The 21,057-nt window shown below is 36.9% G+C and overlaps 1 protein-coding gene across 6 annotated transcripts in view; it reads left to right on the forward strand.

The window, feature by feature from the left end:
* LOC136038031 (battenin-like) overlaps positions 1-18,704 on the forward strand; it is a 45,660-nt gene extending 26,956 nt beyond the window's left edge. For 4 of the 6 annotated variants that reach the window (XM_065720969.1, XM_065720966.1, XM_065720968.1 and 1 more), the window contains exons 6-9: positions 993-1,234; positions 5,297-5,442; positions 11,302-11,442; positions 15,672-18,704. In XM_065720969.1, coding sequence (XP_065577041.1) covers positions 993-1,234; positions 5,297-5,442; positions 11,302-11,442; positions 15,672-15,800 — 658 coding nt within the window. In that variant the 3' untranslated portion in view covers positions 15,801-18,704. Of the gene's footprint in view, positions 1-992; positions 1,235-5,292; positions 5,443-11,301; positions 11,443-15,671 lie in introns of all 6 variants that reach the window. The other 2 variants (XM_065720972.1, XM_065720967.1) reach the window with 1 other exon arrangement.
* Positions 18,705-21,057: the final 2,353 nt, after the last annotated feature.

Below are 21,057 nucleotides of genomic sequence, written 5' to 3' on the forward strand. Positions count from 1 at the left end.
TAAAGGGGTTCAGTGTGTAATGCACACACTGAAACCAAAAAGAGGCTGATATAGAAATGGTATCAAATAAGTCTCTTAATCTTTAAAAGTTATCCCATTGGTAAAGAAATTATAGTTTATCATTTGCTCCTTTCTAAGTGATGACGTTAGAAACTTGGCCTATGGGAAAAAAGTCAACTTTTGAACTAAGACAGATGATTTTTTTTTTCCATTGCAGTTGGTAGCTCTTGATGAGCTGATCAAGGTCTATATCATCCATTTTTTGGTAGAAAAATTTCTTCATGAGATATACCAGTTTGAAAGTTTAAAGGGGTTTACAACTTCAGTAGTAAGGTACACACTGAAACCAAAATAGGCCTATACCAATTGTGAGACATATAGCGCAGTTTTAAGCAACAGTCGGCTGTTAGCTCATAATCATCTCCCGCAATGAGGGGTTCCCAACTTCTGCTAGTTGGTGTACCTGCTATTTGTTTCCGGTGTATTTGATGCTAAGGCCAATTTGGTTCCAGCGGTAAGACATGTAGGGAACTTGAAAGTAATAATCGGCTGTTAGGCTACAATCGTTTTTTAGCGATGAGGGGTTTGCAACTTTTGTGAGTTGGTGTACCTAGTATCTATTTTAAGATCCTAACAGATTAACAACTTCAGCGTTTAATCAATGCGAGGAAACAAAACCAAAGTGCTGCTCTTGCAACACTTTACTCGGCGAAGCCGAACAAAGGTTGCCACAACACCTCACGGTGCCCATGCAACGTAGATCTAGTTTTTACTGGAAAAGTACAAAAGAAAGTTGCACCCAAAGGAGATAAGAGTATCTCCAGCAAACTGTCAATGTAAAGTATATTGACGTTGAGAAGTGAAAACCTACCCAGTTATTAATATTATGCTGGCGTCGCTTTCTATTACACCCATTAAACATCTCTTATCTCTCCCTCTATCTTTCTTGTTTCCTTTTCTCCTCTCTTATTCATTTATTATTTTATTTTTAGTTTCTTCTTTGTATTAGAGAGGAAAAGACGTCCTTTAAGAATCGTTAGTGTGAACTCCGATGGAGAGCCTCTCCTAGATGAAGAGGAAGAAGTGAGAGAGCCAAAGGAAGATTATCTGTCAACGGAACCAGAGTTATATACTTTCAAGGAAAAGATCAATATGATACCAACCCTCCTGAAATACATGATTCCTGTGGGTCTTGTGTATCTTTTCGAGTATACTATCAACCAAGGAATGGCAAGTTACATTTCATATTATCAGATCCAGAATTAGACGCTATTTTCGAGTTTTTGCTCGAATACCATGCTTGGAACCGTAGATATTTTGGCCTGAAAACACAAGTATATAAACAAAATACCGGGGGTTTTAGATGCCAGTATATATTTTACAATTAGGTTGATAAATAAACAATTCAGAAACTGATCTGAATCGGACTACTTACACAGTTTTGAAGTTTTAATGTCAAACCCTTTGGTTGACTTTTGACTTAATAAAGTTGTAGAATATATTCTGAAAGCAGTCAAACGCTACAGGTTTGAAGCGAATTCGACGCAGACTATTTTAAAATATACTCAAGAACCCTCTAGATTGTTAAGAATGTAAGAAGATTCCTCAAGTTTTCCAAAAATCCACTATTTGACAGATGCATTGGAATTAGAACGAGCTGTAAGTTTTCTTTTTTCATTTACTCTTTTGTTAGTGTTTTGTGGACTTTATCAAGTCAGCTTGGTATGTGCCCAGAATAAATGGATTTTTTTGAATTTTTCAATTCAGAACTATAAAAATCTTCGATAATAGCTGAAAAAATTTTCAATGTAATGAATTGAAGGCATTTGATACTACTGATCATCGTCTGCTTCTCATGAAATTAAGACACTATGGATTCTCATCAAGTTCTCTTAGTTCTTTTTTCAAATCGTATCTTTCTGGTAGGAAGCTAGAATGTATTAATCGTGGAAGTGCTATTCGTTCTAATTGTTTCCTATTTCATGCGGCATTCCTCAAGGCTCTGTCTTAGGACCTATCTTATTCCTTCTTTTTATACATGATATGCCTGAAGTTTTACCTCTGTGCAAAGCTATTATGTTTGCTGATGATGTAGTGCTTTTCGATCACATTCTGACTTTGCTAAATTATTTTTAATCCTGAATGTGGCACTTTCAGCTGCATTTGATTGGTATTCTTGGAATATATTTGTTCTTAATGAGAATAAATGTCAATATATGTTGTTTTCACATACGGGAACAGTTTAAAGCAGTTCCTTTTCTATTTTTTTGAATAATGTTGAACTTAAACGTGTTCGCCATTTTAAGTATTTAAGAATTTTCCTAGATTTATCCTTCCGAGAACACACTAAAATTTTGTCGCTGAAAATATCCAGAAATATTGGCATTCTTTCACGGTTGCACCATCACGGTTGCACCACCTCTAAATAATTCGAAGACAGTTTATTTTTCTCGTGTCCATCCTTATTGTGTCCTTATCGTGTCCGTACTTCAGTTTGGGCATCTATGTTTCCATCTATTTATAAACCAATACAAATTTTGCAAAATGGAGCACAGGATCCTTTTTAATATTGATTGTTCAGCTTCAGTAAGACACCTATACGGGTCTTCCGGTTTATTTTCGATTATTCAGATCAATCTGATTTCTATTCCCGTACTTTTGCTTTTAGTCAACTTCGTGTTTTCTACAATTTTTATGACGAACTCGCCATATCATAATCATCCCACATCTCATATATCATATTTTTCATCGGAATTACGACCTACGACTAGGGCTAGTTTTAGTCTTCTCCACATGGAACTAAGAATATGGAACTCTTTGCCATTGCTGATTTGTGAGTGCCCTGATAATGTTCTGTTTTTTAATGTTTTAAAGAAACACCCTGCGACATTGTAGTGTCCGGTTATTTTTGTTTTTTGTGTTTTATTTTGGGAAGAAGTAGTGTCAGGTTGTTATTGTTTCTCTTGTTTTATTTTGTAAAGATGTAGCCTTTTGAATTATTGAAAATGTAGTCTGCATCATGGGTTTTTCTTTCCTTTGTAACAGATAATGCGCTCAAGTATGCCACAAGGCATTTGTATTTTCGTTTGTTAACAGTGTTTATGTCTTGTGGTAAATAAAAAGTTACTCTACTCTACTAAGTGAAGTAATCTATGGATTGAACTAATCTGTTTTTTCTTTTTTTCAGAAGAAAGTCTCTGTTTTTGAAGTAGTTTGGTTACTGGCACGTACGCAGGGGGGGGGGCTTCGGCCCGCCCCCCCGAAACTTTGTGAAAGGTTTAATTTCCCCATGGTTTCTTGGGATTTCTGGCAAAAGTAGGACATTTATTAAGAATCTAGATACATTTGTGAAGCCTTTTTTGGGGGATTTTACAGCATGCCATTATCCAGTCAAGTCACTGCCCAATTATTAACCCATTTTCTGTCTAACTTTTTACTCTCTTTGAAGTAATTAGCAATTGTGCTGTTTTTTTGTTTTTTTTTTGTTAAGAGAGTTTGCTTTCCACAGCAAAATAGAATTATCCTTGATATTAGGGCGTTTATCCCCCCCCCCCTTCCAGGATAAAGTACAGCTTTTAATGGATCAATTTTGGAAAATATAATTTTTCATTAAAATTGACGTTTTTGCAATAAAAGAACTACCCCCCACAGAATCCATATTGCACTGTTAACCCTAAAATTTCCCTTTCAGTGGGATATAATAGATTAATCACTGGTTCTAAATCGCTATGAACATAACATGAGCCTAAAACATACTTTTGAGGCTTCAGTCTTCTTCCCCCCTCCTCCCATCCGCTACAATACTACAGATTAAAGTTAATCAGCATTTTCCGATATACCTGCTTTTTGCATTACTAAATAAAAAAGTGCTACTTTATATCTGCTGTTTCGAAGGTTTTGCCCCCCCCCCCGGAAAAAATCCTGCGTACGTGCCTGTTGGGTTATAATAAACTTCTTCATAATTTAGATTGTCCAAAAACTCCTATTCCAAATCAGAGGCCGAGGCGAGATCTTTTTATAGGATAAATTGAATATTTACTTGCCGATTAGCCACATCTCCCTTTTTTTATTAAACTTTCCTCTTATATTCTTTAGTCTTTACAAACGTACGTTGCATATGCCAAAGCCAAGTTCTCGAATATGTTCTCGTAATATGTTATCGTCTTAAATTTTCCATATTTTAAAATAGACTTATTTCATATTTTCTGTTTTCCCTGAACTTACTCCTAAAAAAAGGAGTATAAAAATACTCCCTTTATTAGTATTTTTTATTAATAAAAAACACTTTATTAGGGATCTAATAAAGCCGTCCTGGCCGTGTGGGTTGGTGCGCTGGATTTGGGATCCTTTGTCTGAGAGGACGCGGGTTCGAATCCCAGTGTACCGAATTCTTTAGTTTGGGACGGGGGTCGTGACTCTGTAAGCTTAGCCAGAGTCGACCCAGCTCTAAATGGGTACCTGGAGAAATCTTGGGAAGGTAAACAGGAAGGGTGTGTGAAAGCACAGGATGTCTGGCCCTCAACCCCCTATTGCACTTCCTGGCTGAAGGGCCAAGAAGCGGAGATCAGCACCGCCAGTAGGAGCTGTAAAGTCTAATCCCGCATCCTTCACCTTTTTTCCTTATCCTAATAATAAAAACGCCCAGAAAGACATTGTCTTCCTCATAACAAAATGGAAATTATCATTGCATTCTTTCAAAATGAAAATTAGAAATTTTCTTTTTAAAAGTTTTTTTTATATTATGCGATGTCCTCTTTTTAATCGCAGAAATAGTAGACAATTTAACCTTTTTGATAGCAAGAATGTTGTTTTTGTAATTAGGATACTTAAAATAAAACTCTTCTCTTACAAACAACAACTGAAGGGATTTGAGGAGGTCTGTGTATTATTCTATGAGGATCTAAACTTCCCTTTATTTGAATAAATATATAGATTAAACGTTAAGAATAGTCTTAAGGAATTGTTGTGTTGCTTAATAAAATAGGTAAAGTAGATTAAATGGAGACAAAGCAAATGAAAAAGAATTTTGCGTCCTAACAGCTTTACACTTAGTGGTCCCAATTCACGAAAATAGGGAGGGGGATTTTAATAGAGGATGGAGATTTTTTTCGATTTTTTAAAAGAGATACAAAAAAAGTGGACCTTTAAAATTTTGGGCTAATGAATTTCTTTTACTGAAAGTACAAAAAGTCTCTCTCCCTCCCTCTCTTTCTTTTTCTGCCTGCGTCTGGTAGGGTAGCCTAGTTTCCACTTTATACCATATTTTTGTTTAATTTACTTCGTTTCTTTTAGTTAGAGCTCGTGTACTTTCCTGATGCTTGGCTTGACCATTCCAGTCAGTACCGCTGGTTCCTAGTCACATATCAACTGGGAGTATTCATCGCAAGGTCTTCTGTAAACTTGATACATATTCAGAAAATATGGATTTTAACTATATTTCAGGTAGGTTGTGCTTTATTCGTAACTAGTGCACCCATCGCTCTTTGCTGAGAGAACCGTGTTATAGAGGTTTCAAGCTCCTATCTACCAAATGCGGATTTTTGCTTTTTTAGGAGAAAGATCACGGATGAGTCTTTTAATCCGGGGTTATCTTATCGAACCAATAGTCCTAGAAAATCTAGGAGGTTTCTTTCGAACGGAAGTTATAAGTTCTAGTGGGCTCTTTTAGGGGCCAAAAAGATTGTGTCACAGCGAACTGGTATTTTCAGCGATTTTGTGGCACAAACCTTGAAAATTTTGAGATAACCAATCGATTTAAAATAAGGACTCCCCAGCTTTAGAAGCAGTAATGGTGAACCGTGACGTATTTATTCATAAAAAGTCACTTAGTCCATACAAAATAAACGGGTAGTATAGATGTTTATCTTAAGGCTTCATTTAACTAAGTTGATTCATTTGATGTTTGATAAAATAATATACAGTTATAAATAGTACGAATCAGCTATTATTGAGGAGGGCTCCTGAGGCATTGTTTAGGTGGGGGAGGTAGTGGTGTGCTTGACGCCTCAACACTTGCATTTTTATGCCCAAATTTCCGAAACTTCCATAAGTCCGTACGAATTTCTTTAACAATCTCTATGGAATAACATTTACTTAATTCATTTTGGTTTGTTTTGCTTATGTAAGTAACAATTGCACCTGAGCTTCCCAAATGCTGTTAAAATGACGTCGTCACTAGTTGTACGGTAGACATATTGCCAAAGATTGTTCTTTTTGGCCAACCCCCTTGGGCTAAGCGAAAAGCAGGTCGTCCTTGGTTGGGGTAGGAGGATGTCGTAAGGAAAGATTTAAGGGAAACGGCAACATCCTGGAGGGTGTAAAGAGGGGGACTTTAAATAGATTGGGACGTGAGAAGAGCATGCGTTGCGGTATTGGCCTCAGGCGGTTTGGTGCTACGGTGAGTTGTTAGTAGCAATAGTAGTAGGCACAGTAATGCCGCACGGTGGCGAATTCGTTCCTTAAGATGCACTTAGTTCATACCAAATTAATGCTTAATATAGACATTTATTTTACAGCTTCATGTTACTAGGCCTATGCATTAGATAATTTCGAAGACCGCATTGCCTTTCCATGACGAAAGTAAAACAGTTCAAAATAGGGATGAAACCTTTTAATTGTCAATGAACAGATATAAAATTATTTAACTGGATATTTCGAACACATATACAGTGTTCATCATCATCATGTGTAAGAAATATCTAGTTAAATAATTTTATATCTGTTCACTGTCAATTAAAAGGTATCATCCCTATTTTGAACTGTTTTACTTAGGTCTATGCATTTGAGGCTCGAAAAAATCATATGCAGTGGTGTATAAACGTGCTTTAGCCGTTATGTTGTAGAGTCGGTGGATCAGAGGATAGGGTTGGAAATTAATCTCTGATCTTCTTGATTCTGGAGAATGTTTTTTTTACTACGCCTGTATTGGTCCTGGGATAGGGAGTGGTAGCACCACTCTTAGTGCAGAAAAATATTAAATATCTATCGTAATGCCTTCCGAACCAAAGGTAGAGAGGGGGAGGGGTCATCAATGCCGCCATGAAATTAGTCGAGGTGTTAGGAGGGAGAAAAGTGCTACCAGGAGCTTCTTCGCAGAAATTTCAATGATTGTATATAACATTTTTTGTTTATATTCAATTTTTAATGGCTCTTAATGTTTCTCGGGGACATTTCCCCCTTTCTGTTTTGATTAGATTATCCATATAAAAAAGAGTTTAAAGAATTCCTCTAGAAAAGTTTGCAAATGGTGAACCCTTTTGTTAATTTTGATATTTCTGGCCTGTATCCTAGTAAATGTTTATAGTTACATTTTTAAGGATTATAATCATTCTTGGAGCATTATTTTATGAATATTAAACATGAATGTAAAAAATAGAGGTCCGCTTCATGGCCTTTCAGCCAGGAAGTGCAATGGGGGTATGGGGCCACCCATCCTGTGCTATCGCACAGCCCTGCTGTATACCTTCCCCTGATTTCTTCAGGTACCCATTTTGAGCTGGGTTGACTCTGGCTGACCTTACAGAGTCATGCCACTGACCCTCGTTACCAACCAAATACCCAGTAACACAGGACTCGAACCCCTGTCCTCATGGACAAAAGATTTCAAGCGTATTAACCACTGGGCTAGGAGTCTGCAATAGGTGATAACGAAATATATTGTTCATACTTATTCTTAATACGTAAAATGTGTTAATTTGCTCATTAAATTTTGTTTTCTCATAAGTCTGTTAAGTTCCCCATTCTCACTTGCAGTGTAGATTTACTGAATTAATTATAGGTATTTTAAAGAAATATATAGTAAAACGATTAAATAAAAAGAGTGGCATTTACATTAGCTCAGCTAGAAATAATGTCTAAATAATACTACAACCATTTCGAAGGAACTAAAAATTTTAATTTCGGGGTCGTCTTTTCGGGCTAGTATTGTCCAGAATGGAGGTAATTACATACAAGATGAAGAGGTATTGACCAATATAGATCCCATTTAATTATGTCAAGGGTTTCTAGTCATTGAAATTAAATTATGAAAATGAGACAAAGAAAATTGAAAATTGACTCTAAAAACTAACAAAGGCATAGAGGAGTTATTCTTTTTATCATGCCGACATAAAGTCGCACATAAGGTTTACATAATTTTCAAACAGGAATGAAATTCTCCCATAAAGATCGCAACCTCGATTGGAATTATGCAATAAAATTCGATCTGTACAAGAGCCCAAAAGGCAGTATCCACAAAACAAGAAATTTCTTCTCTTTCTTATGGAGTGAATTGATATTCAGATGATCTCCCTAATCTCCCCTCATTAGGAAATTATATATATATGTTAGCACATATTGAACATTAAAGATGGTAAACATGAGTTAGCATAGGTTTTTATGGCGCTTGGTATTAACCAAGTGACATATAGCGATCGCAAATTCTGTCGGTCCCGGTTTTGCTACTTTAGGCACTTCCAGGTAAGCTAGGACGATAAAAATTTGGCAGGCGTATCAGGGACGGGACAAGATTAAATTATAAATAGTCGTTTTCCCCATTTGACCATCTGGGGGGGGGGGGGGCCCGTTAATTCGGAAAAAATAGAAAAATTGAAGCATTTTTAACTTGCGACCGGTTGATCAGATCTTATTGAAATTTGATGGCTGGAAGGATATCGTGTCTCAAAGCTGTTTTTTTAAATCCCGACCGGATCTGGTGATATTGGGGGGGGGGAGAGTTGGGAGGGGGAAACCTAAAATCTTGGAAAACACTTAGAGTGGAGGGATCGGGATGAAACTTGGTGGGAAAAATAAGCACAAGTCCTAGATACATGATTGACATAACTGGAACAGATCCACTCTCTTTGGGGTAGTTGGGGGGGGGGGGGTAATTCTGAAAAAATAAAAAAGTGAGGTATTTTTAACTTACGAAGGGGTGATCGGATCTCAATGAAATTCGATATTTAGAAGGATATAGTGTCTCAGAGCTGTTATTTTAAATCCTGACCGGATCTGGTGATATTGGGGGGGAGTTGGGAGGGGGAAACCTAAAATCTTGGAAAACACTTAGAGTGGAGGGATCGGTATGAAACTTGGTGGGAAAAATAAGCACAAGTCCTAGATACATGATTGACATAACTGGCACGGATCCACTCTCTTTGGGGTAGTTGGGGGGGGGTAATTCTGAAAAATTAAAAAAGTGAGGTATTTTTAACTTACGAACGGGTGATCGGATCTCAATGAAATTCGATATTTAGAAGGATATCGTGTCTCAGAGCTCTTATTTTAAATCCCGACCAGATCTGGTGACATTGGGGGGGGGGAGTTGGGAGGGGAAAACCTAAAACTTGGAAAACACTTAGAGTGGAAGGATCGGGATGAAACTTGGTGGGAAAAATAAGCACAAGTCCTAGATACATGATTGACATAACCGGAACGAATCCGCTCTCTTTGGAGTAGTTGGGGGGGGGGGGTTAATACTGAAAAATTAGAAAAAATGAGGTATTTTTACCTTACGAACGGGTGATCGGATCTTAATGAAATTTGATATTTAGAAGGATATCGTGTCTCAAGGCTCTTATTTTAAGTCCCGACCGGATAAACGCTTAGATCGGAGGGATCGGGATAAAGGTTGGTGGGAAAAATAAGCAGAAGTCTTAGATACGTGATTTACATAATTGGAACGGATCCGCTCTATAGCGGTTAATTCTGAAAAATTAGAAAAACTGACGTATTTTTAACTTACGAAGGAGTGATCGGATCTTCATCCGATCATTCCTTTAGAAGGACCTCGTAACTCAGATCTCTTATTTTAAATCTCAACCGGATCCAGCGTAAATGGGGGGGGGGACCGGAAATCTTAGAAAATACTTAAAGCGGTGAGATCAGGATGAAACTGGATGGGAAGAATAAAAACCTGTCTAACATACGTGACTGACATAACCGGAACGGATCTGCTCTCTTTGGTGGAGTTGGGGGGGGGGTAATTTAAAAATTGAGGTATTTGTAACTTACGAAAGCGTGACCAGATCTTAATGAAATTTGATATTTAGAAGGATCTTGTGCTTTAAAGCTCTAATTTTAAATTCCGACCAGATCCTGTGACATTGAGGGGATTGGAGGGGGAAACCGGAATTCTTGGAAAACGTGAAAATTGGGGTATTTTTATCTTACGAATAGGTGATCGGATATTAACGAAATTTGCTATTTAGAAGGAATTCATGTCTCAGAGCTCTTATTTCAAATCTCGACCAGATCTTTTGACATTGGGGGAGTTGAAGAGGGAAATCTCGGAAAACACTTTGAGTGGAGGAATCGGGATGAAGCTTGGTGGATAGAATAAGCAAATGTCCTTGATACGTGATTGACGGACCCGTACTGGATTCGCTCTCTTTGGGGGAGTTGGGGGGAGGGGTTCAGTGATTTGGCGAGTTTGGTGCTTCTGGACGTGCTAGGACGATGAAAATTTGTAGGCGTGTCAGGGAGCTGCACAAATTGACTTGATAAAGTTGTTTTCCCAGATTCGACCATCTGGGGGGCTTAAGGGAGAGGAAAAATTAGAAAAAATTAGGTATTTATAACATACGAGTGGGTCATCGGATCTTAATGAATTTGGATATTTAGAAGGACATCGTGACTCAGAGCTCTTATTTTAAATCCTGACCGGCATTAAGCCTCTTATTTTCCTTTTTAATCAATCTATTGATTCATAGAATTTTGTTAGAGCTCATATCATATGATCTCTTGGCTCTTAGCTCTTTATGCCTCGTCACAAGTGCCATATGATCTCTTAGCTCTTGTTTTTAGTTTGTTTGATCATTTGACCAGCTTATCATTTCTCCAACGGTAGAGAGAATTGGTTGTTTGTTGTATCTGTTTTAAGCTTTCAATCTTTCCTTTCAATGTCTTTCAATGTCTTTCCTTTCAATCTTTTAGTCCCATGTCAGGAAACCTCTCTTAAATCTCTTAAATTTCTTAAGTGTCTTAAATTTCTCTTAGAGGAGGAGTTGATTATTATGCATAAGTATACTAAGCTTCGTCCTTTCTCTTTCTCCTTGAACAGATTTCTGGAAAACGTCTTGAAAAATAATGGAAAAATTTTTCTCAGTATTTTTGAAAATTAGTATTTATCAGATTAATTTTATTTAATTTTTGTCCTATAAATTATTGACACAAAAAGTTTAGTTCTAATTCTTGCATCATTCTACTTATTTGAAGTTCTTACTTATAGTTTTCACTAGCATTTCCTTGTGTTTTTGCTTCACGGTTTTGTTGTATTTTTTCATATTCCATTTATTTGTTATTTCAGTTTCCAATTTATTTCAGTTTGTTAATTTGATTCTGTTGTCATATGAAGCAGTATTCCTTTACTTACCATCTATCTGGATCGCCTTTATCATTGTATTCTGGGAAGGATTGATAGGTGGAGCAGCATATGTTAACACCTTCTATAAAATAAGCCATGAGGTATGTTTTTCATTTATTACTCTCTCTCTTTTTTTATTTCTTCTGTAAAAACTGCTTCTTTCATTATTAGTTTAGTTCTTTTTTATTATAACACTTAGTTGCCTACTTATTTGCCAGTAACAATGAAGATTCGTCTGCACTACATTTGCCAGCAAAAGAAAATTAACCCTGGGAGAAATTCTTCCAAGAGGAAAATTCTTCTTCATAAGGAAATTCTTCCATAAATAGTAACTGTTAAATAGGACAAGACGAGTCATTTCTAATTTTGTTGTAGGAGAAACACTAAGTATATGTCTTCTTTTCTTATGCTACCGAGAGTCTATTGTCAAAAAGTGGGAAGCGTCTCACCTCTGCAGCTTTTATGGAAAATCTTGTGCTGTTTGTAATTCTTGTCTAAGACCTCCAAAGGATAGTTCAGTTTGGCCCTGAGATGATGTCTGAAGTGTGAGTGCTAAAGTGGACTCTTGTACTCTGTCAGAAAGAACAATCTGAAGTTGTTCCACCAAGCTTATGTTTCTTCGAGTCATGTTTCTACTTTTGATTAGAAAGCTCTGTTTTGGTAGGCAAGCTAGCAAGCAACAATTTCAGGTTGAACTTAGACTACAATCTAAAAGTGCTTAACGATTTGTGATGATTCCCTCTCAGCCCATCACCAAGATATTTTCTTTAGCCTTAGAAAAGGAGGATTTTCCCCCTTTGCTGAAAGTGCTGTCATGACTTTCACAAGCCACTTATGCTTTTGGTTAACTCTTTTGTTATTGTGACTATAGCATAGCAGTTTTATCACATATTCCTCCTGTTTTAATAGTTATCTTATTGCCAAAGAATGCTAAAGACGCTACTAAAGAGTTTTTCTTTGTTGTTTTTGTATTACTAATGTCAGAAAGTTGGTCCATGGCAAGAAAATCAACTTCTAAACAAAATGAATTTTAAAAAAAATCTGAGAAAGAACTTTACTTTTCAAAGGAAATTAAAGAGAAATACTAAATTTACAATTTACGACGAGCAGAAATAAGGTCTTTTAATAGTCCAAACTTAAATTTATCAGAAATTACTTGCACTATCTGTAATTTCTTGACTATCTGTGAAATTCTGGTGAAATTTTAATCGCTATTCGTTTTTCTTAGAGTAGTATCATTTTGTTGAAGATGTGTTTTGGTTTTGTATGTGAAGAAAAAAAAAAACAACTATCAAAATATATAATTTGAGGTATAGAGTTCTCTTTTGATCCTTCTAACACCCCTTCTCCTTCTACTGCTAGTTTTTTTGGGGGAAAGCTGGCATATTGCATATTTGAGGAGGGATCATTCACTAATTTTCGATCTGTATGATCGGGAATGGCCTCTACAAAACCTTTTCCGTTATAAACTACAAACTAAAAGGCAGGCTTTTCTTTAATGATCGGCTTCAAATTTATGGGACAAGCGACTTGTTTAAAATGGGAAAAAAGAACGTTGCTTGTTAGAGTCTTTTTCCCCTTCTATTAACTCCTGATTTTCTCGAAACGCAAGAGACTGTGAATTTTAGCAAGGGAACATAGCTTATGGATTTTTAAAGGTGTTCATTACTTCTGAGTTCCACCAACTTTCCACGTTAAAGGGATCGTATCCGCCTAAAACCTGGTAAGAGGGTAGCCACAGTCAGAGAAACCTTGATCAAGAAATTGTAGGCTGTTGAACTTTCCAGCCCAAGTACTAGCAGCCTTCAGTATTTCATTATTTGAGGATTTCTCTACTATCACGAAGAGTAATTTTCAAGCCTGAACAATAAAGCCTGGTTATCTTCAAGGACGCGAGCCTTATATTTATGGTAATGAGTACTATTTTCGATATGTTGAGAAATTTTTCTTTATACAATAGGTTGCGTAAAAAAGAAGAAGAAAACACTGCATTAGTCTCTACAGTCCCTATTGGTGGTGCTGATCTCTGTTTTGTGACCCTTCAGCCGGGAAGTGCTATGGGGAGTTAATGGCCAGCCATCCTGTGCTTTCGCACACCCTTCTCGTTTACCTCCCCCAAATTTCTCCAGGTACCCATTTCAGGCTGAGGTGACTCTAGGTGAGACTAAGAGTCACGCCACTGATCCCTGTTTGAACCAAGAACCCCTGTCCTTACGGAAAAAGGATTACTTGGTTTTACAATTAATAGTAAAGTGTTTGTATGACAATCCTTTGGCTCTTTTTACTATCAGTAACGCATGAAAAATTAATACATATTAAGTTTTTAGGCAAAGTAAGGTAACGGAGGCTGTACATGCTGAAATTTTAGAAGCAACACAAAATAGATTATCGGAAATCTTGGAAAACGCTTAAAGCGGAGAGATCAGGATGAAACTTGGTGGGAAGAATAAGCACAAGTCCAAGATAAGTGACTGACATAACCGGACCGGATCCGCTCTCTTTGGTGAAGTGGGGGGGAGTAATTCGGAAAAATTAGAAAGAATGAGGTATTTGTAACTTATGAACGGGTGATCAGATCTTAATGAAATTTCATATTTAGAAGGATCTTTTGCTTTAAAACTCTCATTTTAAACTCTGACTAGATCCAGTAATATTGGGGGGAGTTGGAGGGAGAAACCGGAAATCTTGGAAAACGCTTAGAGTGGAGAGATCGGGATGTAATTTGATGGGAAGAATAAGCACAAGTTATAGATACGTGATTGACATAATTGGAACGGATCCGTTATCTTTGGGGTAGCTGGGGGTTATTAATTTGGAAAAATTCGAAAAATTGAGGTATTTTTAACTTAAGAACGGGTGACCGGATCTTAATGAATATTAAAGTTTAGAAGGAACTCATGTCTCAGAGCTCTTATTTCAAATCCCGACCAGATGTGTTGACATTGGGGGGAGTTGGAGGGGGAAACTGAAAATCTTGGATAACGCTTATAAATGCCGTAGATTCGTGATTCACGTAACCGGACTGGATCCGCTCTCTTTGGGGGAGTTAGGGGGTGGTGTTCAGTGGTTTGACGAGTTTGGTGCTTCTGGACGTGCTAAGACGATGAAAATTGATAGGCGTGTCAGGGAGCTGCACAAATTGACTTGATAAAGCCGTTTTCCCCGATTTGACCATCTGGGGGTTAAAGGGAGAGGAAACAATAGAAAAATTGAGGTATTGAAGGACCTCTTGACTCAGAGCTCTTATTTTAAATCCCGACCGACATTAAGCCTCTGATTTTCCTTTTAAAGCAATCTATTGATTCTTAGAATTTTGCTAGACCTCATACTATATGAGCTCTTGGCTCTTCCGACCTCGTCACAAGTGCTATATGAGCTCTTAGCTATTTTTCTCGAGATCTTATATATTTGTTCCTGAAACTGCATTAAAACTTGTTTGAGTTGCTACTGTCTCAATTAATCGGTTCTACAGCTACATATACCACTATTACTCATGCCTTTTGGTCAAAAAGTAACCAACTAGAATTTTTTGTTAATACCGTTCTTATGCAAACAGAACTTATAAACTTTTTATTCACCCTTAGTCCTATACCCTCCACATTCATTTCCTCCTTACCTGAATAAATAAAATCTATATCGCTTAATTTCAGATTTTGTATCCCTGAAAGATAAGTTTCAGAAACTCTTAGCTAGTCTAATCATAATGTCTGAATTCTTCAGTTATAGTTTCAATACGATAGTTGTCTTTCACCTTCATAACGTCTCATGTCGCAGTTTTAATATTGTTTAACTCATTGCAATTTTTATGACCTCAAAAAAAAGGAATGACCTTATAAGTACAGGTCAAGGACTTTAGTTCTTTCGCAGGTCTATACAAAGTGCACAAGCCGGCTTACAACCGTACTCCAAGGACATACCGGGACCTGCAGTTGAATGGACGCTTTTTGAAAGCCTGTCTGTTTTGGTCATTATACAGTTTTTAGTACTTGGCGGTGCACTCCTATTTACAAGAGCTGGTGTACTGAACAAGCAATCTGAAGCTTATTACCTGCGACTCACAATATATTGAAGCATGCAAAAAAATTCGCTGTGATGGGGAAGCAATCTATAATTAATGAGTCCAAAAACATCCAACATTCACACTGACTTTGAAACATATTTTTAAAACTAGTTTAATATTTCAATTTTTGCGTCATTTTCTTCAGTTTTAAATTTTGAAAAATTCCGAGACTTTAAAAGGACTCTTCTTTGTTGCCAACACTACTGTGGATGTAAGAAATAGACTGAAATCGTACACTATCTAATAAAAATTCTGAATTTATTGTTTCAGCTCTCCGGTCCAAGGCGAGAGTTTGCAATGGGTGCCACCTCCCTGGCAGATTGTATAGGAATATTGACTGCAGCTGCGGTATCGATGCCAATCCACACCTTGCTCTGTAGCCTCCCAGTCCCAGAGTGACCGAAATAATTGTCTTTAGCCACCTTTTGAAGTGCTTTTCTCACCATTACCATTTATAGGCTGTTGATGTGATACTTAGTAGATCTTTAATTTCAGAGCTATAATTTGACGTAAATGTTAGGTTCTGACTTTTTCTTATATGTTTGTGTGCCTTCAGTATCGGTACTAAAAATTATAAAAACTGAAGTATGGAGTCTGTCCCAGTCACCAAGAATCTGCCGTAGTAGTGTTATAGGAGACGCAATTACGCCTCGATATTATACTTACACCCATCCATCGGTTCTAGCTACTGTTTGTGTTATTTAAATGTAATTTTATTCTTTGGCCAACTCTGAATGGCCTAATACATCTCCTCGGGGGGATTATTGCGACTTGTATGGAAGCTCTAGTATTGATATTTTACTTGTCTTTACATTCCACGGAATTTTAATTGCTGAATTTGTTGACGTGTTGTGAATTTAGGTGACAAGTGCTCCAAAATTAAAGGCTAAAAAATTGTTTGTAATTTGACTTGATTCTTTTTAAGATTGCCTTTTTCTAAAAATACTTTAATGCTAAGTATATCTTATCTTGGTCTATTTCTAGTACCATAGAAATGAAGGTAGTTCATCCAACAGTTTTTACTTAAATATGTAAACTCAGATTTTTTAATTTATTGAAAAGAAACTTGAAAATTTATCGGACCTTTCTGATTGTTCGTATCATGTCTTACTGATTTTATCAAAATTAAAATTATGCTTTTGGGAAATCTCCCTTGAAAATATTTGTATAATTTAAGAATAAAATCTGCTTCTTAACGGAACCCTCGTTTGTGAATAATTATCTTACTGATGGAGAATCCCGAAACATCAAAATCTAGCATCAGACGTTTAAGTTTTAAGAATTTGCTTTGTGAAATTTGAAGATTCTGTAAGTTAACGTACTCACCTTGTCAGATTACTACCTTATGTAGGTTCGATCAGAGTCTAGCATCACCTTCCTAATGAGATTACGGGAAGATGTGGATTTAGACGAAGCTAGCTGAAAATTCTTTCTAAGTACAGTATCTCCTGAGCGTCCAGATTAGTCAATATTTGTAAGGCTTGATGTGACACGGTGAATGCTATATATCCTCAGACACTGTCATTATTTACTTTTTTGTACTCAATCTGTATTCTATTAAGTGTGCTTAATAGACCTTTGTAATCTGAAATGCTATTAACGAAGACTATAACAGAGATAGTAGGAAGAGACATGTACAGGAATTTTTCATATGGGGATGGGGATAGTAATAAAAAAATTAACAAATTTTGTTGATGAATTGAGCAAGAAATGTTTAGACGTTCGAGGAAACTTAGGGTATTGGTGGAGCCATGGCCCTGAGGACCTTCCCGTACTCACATATCCAGCTAGGGTTGACATGTTGACTCGTGCTATCCTTCTCCCTTTCACTAAATGTGAGCAAACCTGTGGAAAAGAGCATTTCTCGTTTTTTTAATGGCTAAAAGGTCAAAATACCACTTTCTGTTCAACCCCTCCCCCCACTCCCAATTTCTCAATCTGAGTACTGGTTATTTCCTATCCTATTTACTCACTTTGTTCTACAAAGCTTTCAAGTAAACCAGTTCTAGTTAAGCTCTCTTTTAGAATGTGGGGTATCTTGGAATAGCACTGTTGACGCTAAAATCATGTTTACTGTCAATGGAATGTTATCAATGGATAATTAATGATTAAAACCTATCTTTCACGTGAATTTAAACTTACTTACGTCCTTTAAGCTGGATAGTTGAAAACAAACTGCCACAAACAGACAGTGTTTTACTTTCCTATCTCGGCAAATCCAGTCTATAATTAAATTTTATCCTCTTATCCACTAAAAATTCTTCCATCTTTATCTAGGCATAGATCCGAAGGGGCGTGGCTTTCCCTGGAATATAGAATTTTTTTCATAATATCAGTATAACGTATCTTTTTTTCAGATATGACCCCCTCCACCGAAAATATGTGCGTGGGTCTAAACACCTGCTTACTTGCCCAAGGCACCCTGCCCGTTATACATTTAGCAAATTATCAAGAAGAAATTATCTTATATAGCCTACCTAAAATGTACTGTATAAAAGTCTTAATCCAATGTGATTATCTCGCTCATCAATGAGAATTCCTCATATTCCCTTTTTATCTTTTTTTAGCTGTAGTCACCCTAAAAAATTTTCGAAAAAAGACCGTTCAATCAATCAACTTTTTTTTTAATTAAAGAGAGAAAGAATTACCTAACCTTAGACCTCTACAAAGGCTCTTTGGCCTGTGAGAATAGGATACTAAACATTAGATTGAATAATAGCACTGATAATAGATAATAGCCCACTTGCACATTCTCGCCCGTGAAGGTATCATTGAACAGTTTTATATGCCTAAAGAACAAAGTATTAAAATCAGGAGTTAACCAAATATCCCGTTTTTGCAAAAGTGATTGACTCCCCCAAGTGATGATTCACCTGAATATTCACTACTCCCTCCCCTTTTGTCTCATCGGAGACAAAAGGGATTTGGGAACAAGTCCCGCCTGATTGACAGAATGAAGCCTCCTGTGTAAGATCTTAAGCTTCACAAAGATTTGTTAGGGAAACTGTGTTTACACAGGCCACCATGAAATTTCGCTTTACAAACCCATTGTTCAAAGTAGGATGAGGGCGTGTTCATCTGTGAAAGTATTGAGTTTCTAGTTTATCGAGTATATCGAAAGTATTGAGTTTATCTGGATTTGTGAAAAACTGTGCACAGTTCTGTTTGTGGTCAAACCTTTTTTAGGAAAAAATGCTAAGATTTTCGATTTGTCTTTTTTTCTGTTTGTTCTCGCTTATTGATTTCTTTTGTTTATGTTTATCAGATGTCTATTAAGTTAAATTAAACTATTGGTTACTAATAGCTTTTTGAAACTATTAACTGAGCTTTTTTATGCTAATTTTGAAGGGGATTAGGGCTAGGGCTTATTCCGACAGTTTACTGCTGACATGCAGATATATAGTGCCTAGTAGTGGGTTTAAATTCCATATTTAAAGAGCCTTCGTTCTTTTAAAATCACCAATATCTGGAGCTTAAATAAAAACCCGTTTTACCCCAAAAAAATGGTATGAAATAACCATCCCTATCAACCTTAGTTCTGCCCTAGGATGGATAATAGACTATCTATCAACAAGTGAAATGAAATCATTTTTACAAAATTCTGAAAAGGGCTATGCCAGCTTTGCCTCTCACTCCGACTATCTGTCTTATTTCTATTAGCTTGATCAAGTTGGTGGACTGTGATAAAAAAAAGTTGAGAGTCATGGCTAATTGGATTAAAGCTAAGATGGTCTGAGTAAGAGACAAAGCCCTTTTTTCAGAATTGCATACAAATGATATCTTTTCACTTGTTGATAGGCAGTCTATCATCCATTCATCACAGGAAAGAACTAAGGTGGATAGGCATTGAGTAAGAATAATTCAAACAGTCTGCTCAGTTCTATAAGTCATAGGCAATGGGAGACTCCAACTAAAATGTTTTCTAAGATTTATGTCTGACCATGTCCATAGGACTTGCAGGCAATTGGGCAACTGAGATTGTTCATATTGTACGAGTTTTGCCTACTAGAGAATGTCTAATTGCCTTGTATGCAAAACTGGGCACTGAATATGCTTGGAATCAGAGGTGAACAAGTGACCTAAGCCTTATATTCTCAGGCGGGCTACCAAGTTTAAATGCAACAATTTTAAATGGTACGACTAGGGACTGATGAAAACAGCACAAGACTTTTTCCAAACAAAGTGATTCCACACAAGGGCGCCCAAAGGAGGAAGGCAGCAGTGGTATTTACCCCTCTCACCGTATATGAGAAAAAAAGGATAATGTTTAAATTTTGGAAAAAATGTGATACTTTCCTGATGAAGAGGATTTTCCCCAACCTACTCCTTACGCTCCTTCTTATTAAGATCTTGTGTGCTGGGTACCTCCCATGCTAAAATTCATTGAATGCTCCTGATTGCATTAATACCGCTGCAGAGCTAAGAAATGGATGAGAAAATCGAAGATTATACTTTTGCTTTTGTGCTATCGCGCCGTTCTTGATAATGACCTTAGTGCCCCAGACGATCAACGCTATGGAAAAAGGTAAAACTTTCGGAAAAGTAAAGTTATTTTGGTTAAAAGAAAATTGTTTATTCGTCACTGAGCTGTGTTGCTAAAATTACCCTTCAAAAGTTTGACAGTATTTCAAAAAGTAGTATGTACAAAAATGTAGGTCTATTTCGCTTTCGAGGCCTATAACCAGAGAAAAGATTAGATGGCGAAGACGCATTGTGTTGACGAATGATGACAGATTGCCCGAGATACTCCTTTTCAGCCAACCATCTAGAGTCAAATTAAACAGGTTGTCCCCTAATGGGCAGGAAGGGGTTGTTTGAAAACATTTATGGGAATCGGACTTCTTGGGAGGGTGTAAAGAGAGAGACTTTGAATAGATTGGGATGGAAGAGGAGCGTGCGCATCTGCGGTGGTCTGAGGTTTCTTGGTGCTGCAGTGACTCGTCAGTAATAGTATAAGTGTCTTTTGTTGGCAAACCCTGCAAGTTTCAAGTCCAGTAAGATAAAATTTTTAGCCTGGAATGCTGGACTATTCAAGTATTTATACATGAATAGAGCAGTTTGGAGCAGACAAATTTGTCTCACTGTTAGTAACTGAGATTTAACAAAAACTTCTTTAGTATTAAGTTTACTGAAATAAATTGACTTTACAGACAAGGACGATCTAGGGCAATCTATCATTCTTTATCTGCAGAACGTGTCTAGCCACCGTGGACAATTTCTCTGGAAAACATCTAGCAAATCCTGCTCCGTCTTTCAGAGCGCTTACGCTTCAGAACAACACTTGACTATTGTCATTGCTGTAGCTTCCAATATTCTAATCCTGATGTGCAGAAATATATTCATATTCTTTCAAACTTTTTCACCTGTGAAAAAAAAACCTGGCCCTTGACTATTCTACTTTTAATATCTTCACTACACCCCACCGTCTGAACTAATAGTGCTACCTAAGTGAAGACCTCCACTAGATCGATCTTCTCATTATCCAAAGTCACCTCTTCACCCTTACTGATTCCTAGTATTAGCGACTTAGTCTTCTTAACATTAATTTTCAAACCTGTTCTTGCACCGTGAACAAGCAAAACCTGTGAAAATTCATTTGTTTTGTCAATATTTTCATGTAGGATGCTCAGATCATTGGCGTAATATACCTATAGAA

Source organism: Artemia franciscana, chromosome 17, assembly GCF_032884065.1.
Source record: "Artemia franciscana chromosome 17, ASM3288406v1, whole genome shotgun sequence".
Classification (NCBI taxonomy): domain Eukaryota; kingdom Metazoa; phylum Arthropoda; class Branchiopoda; order Anostraca; family Artemiidae; genus Artemia; species Artemia franciscana.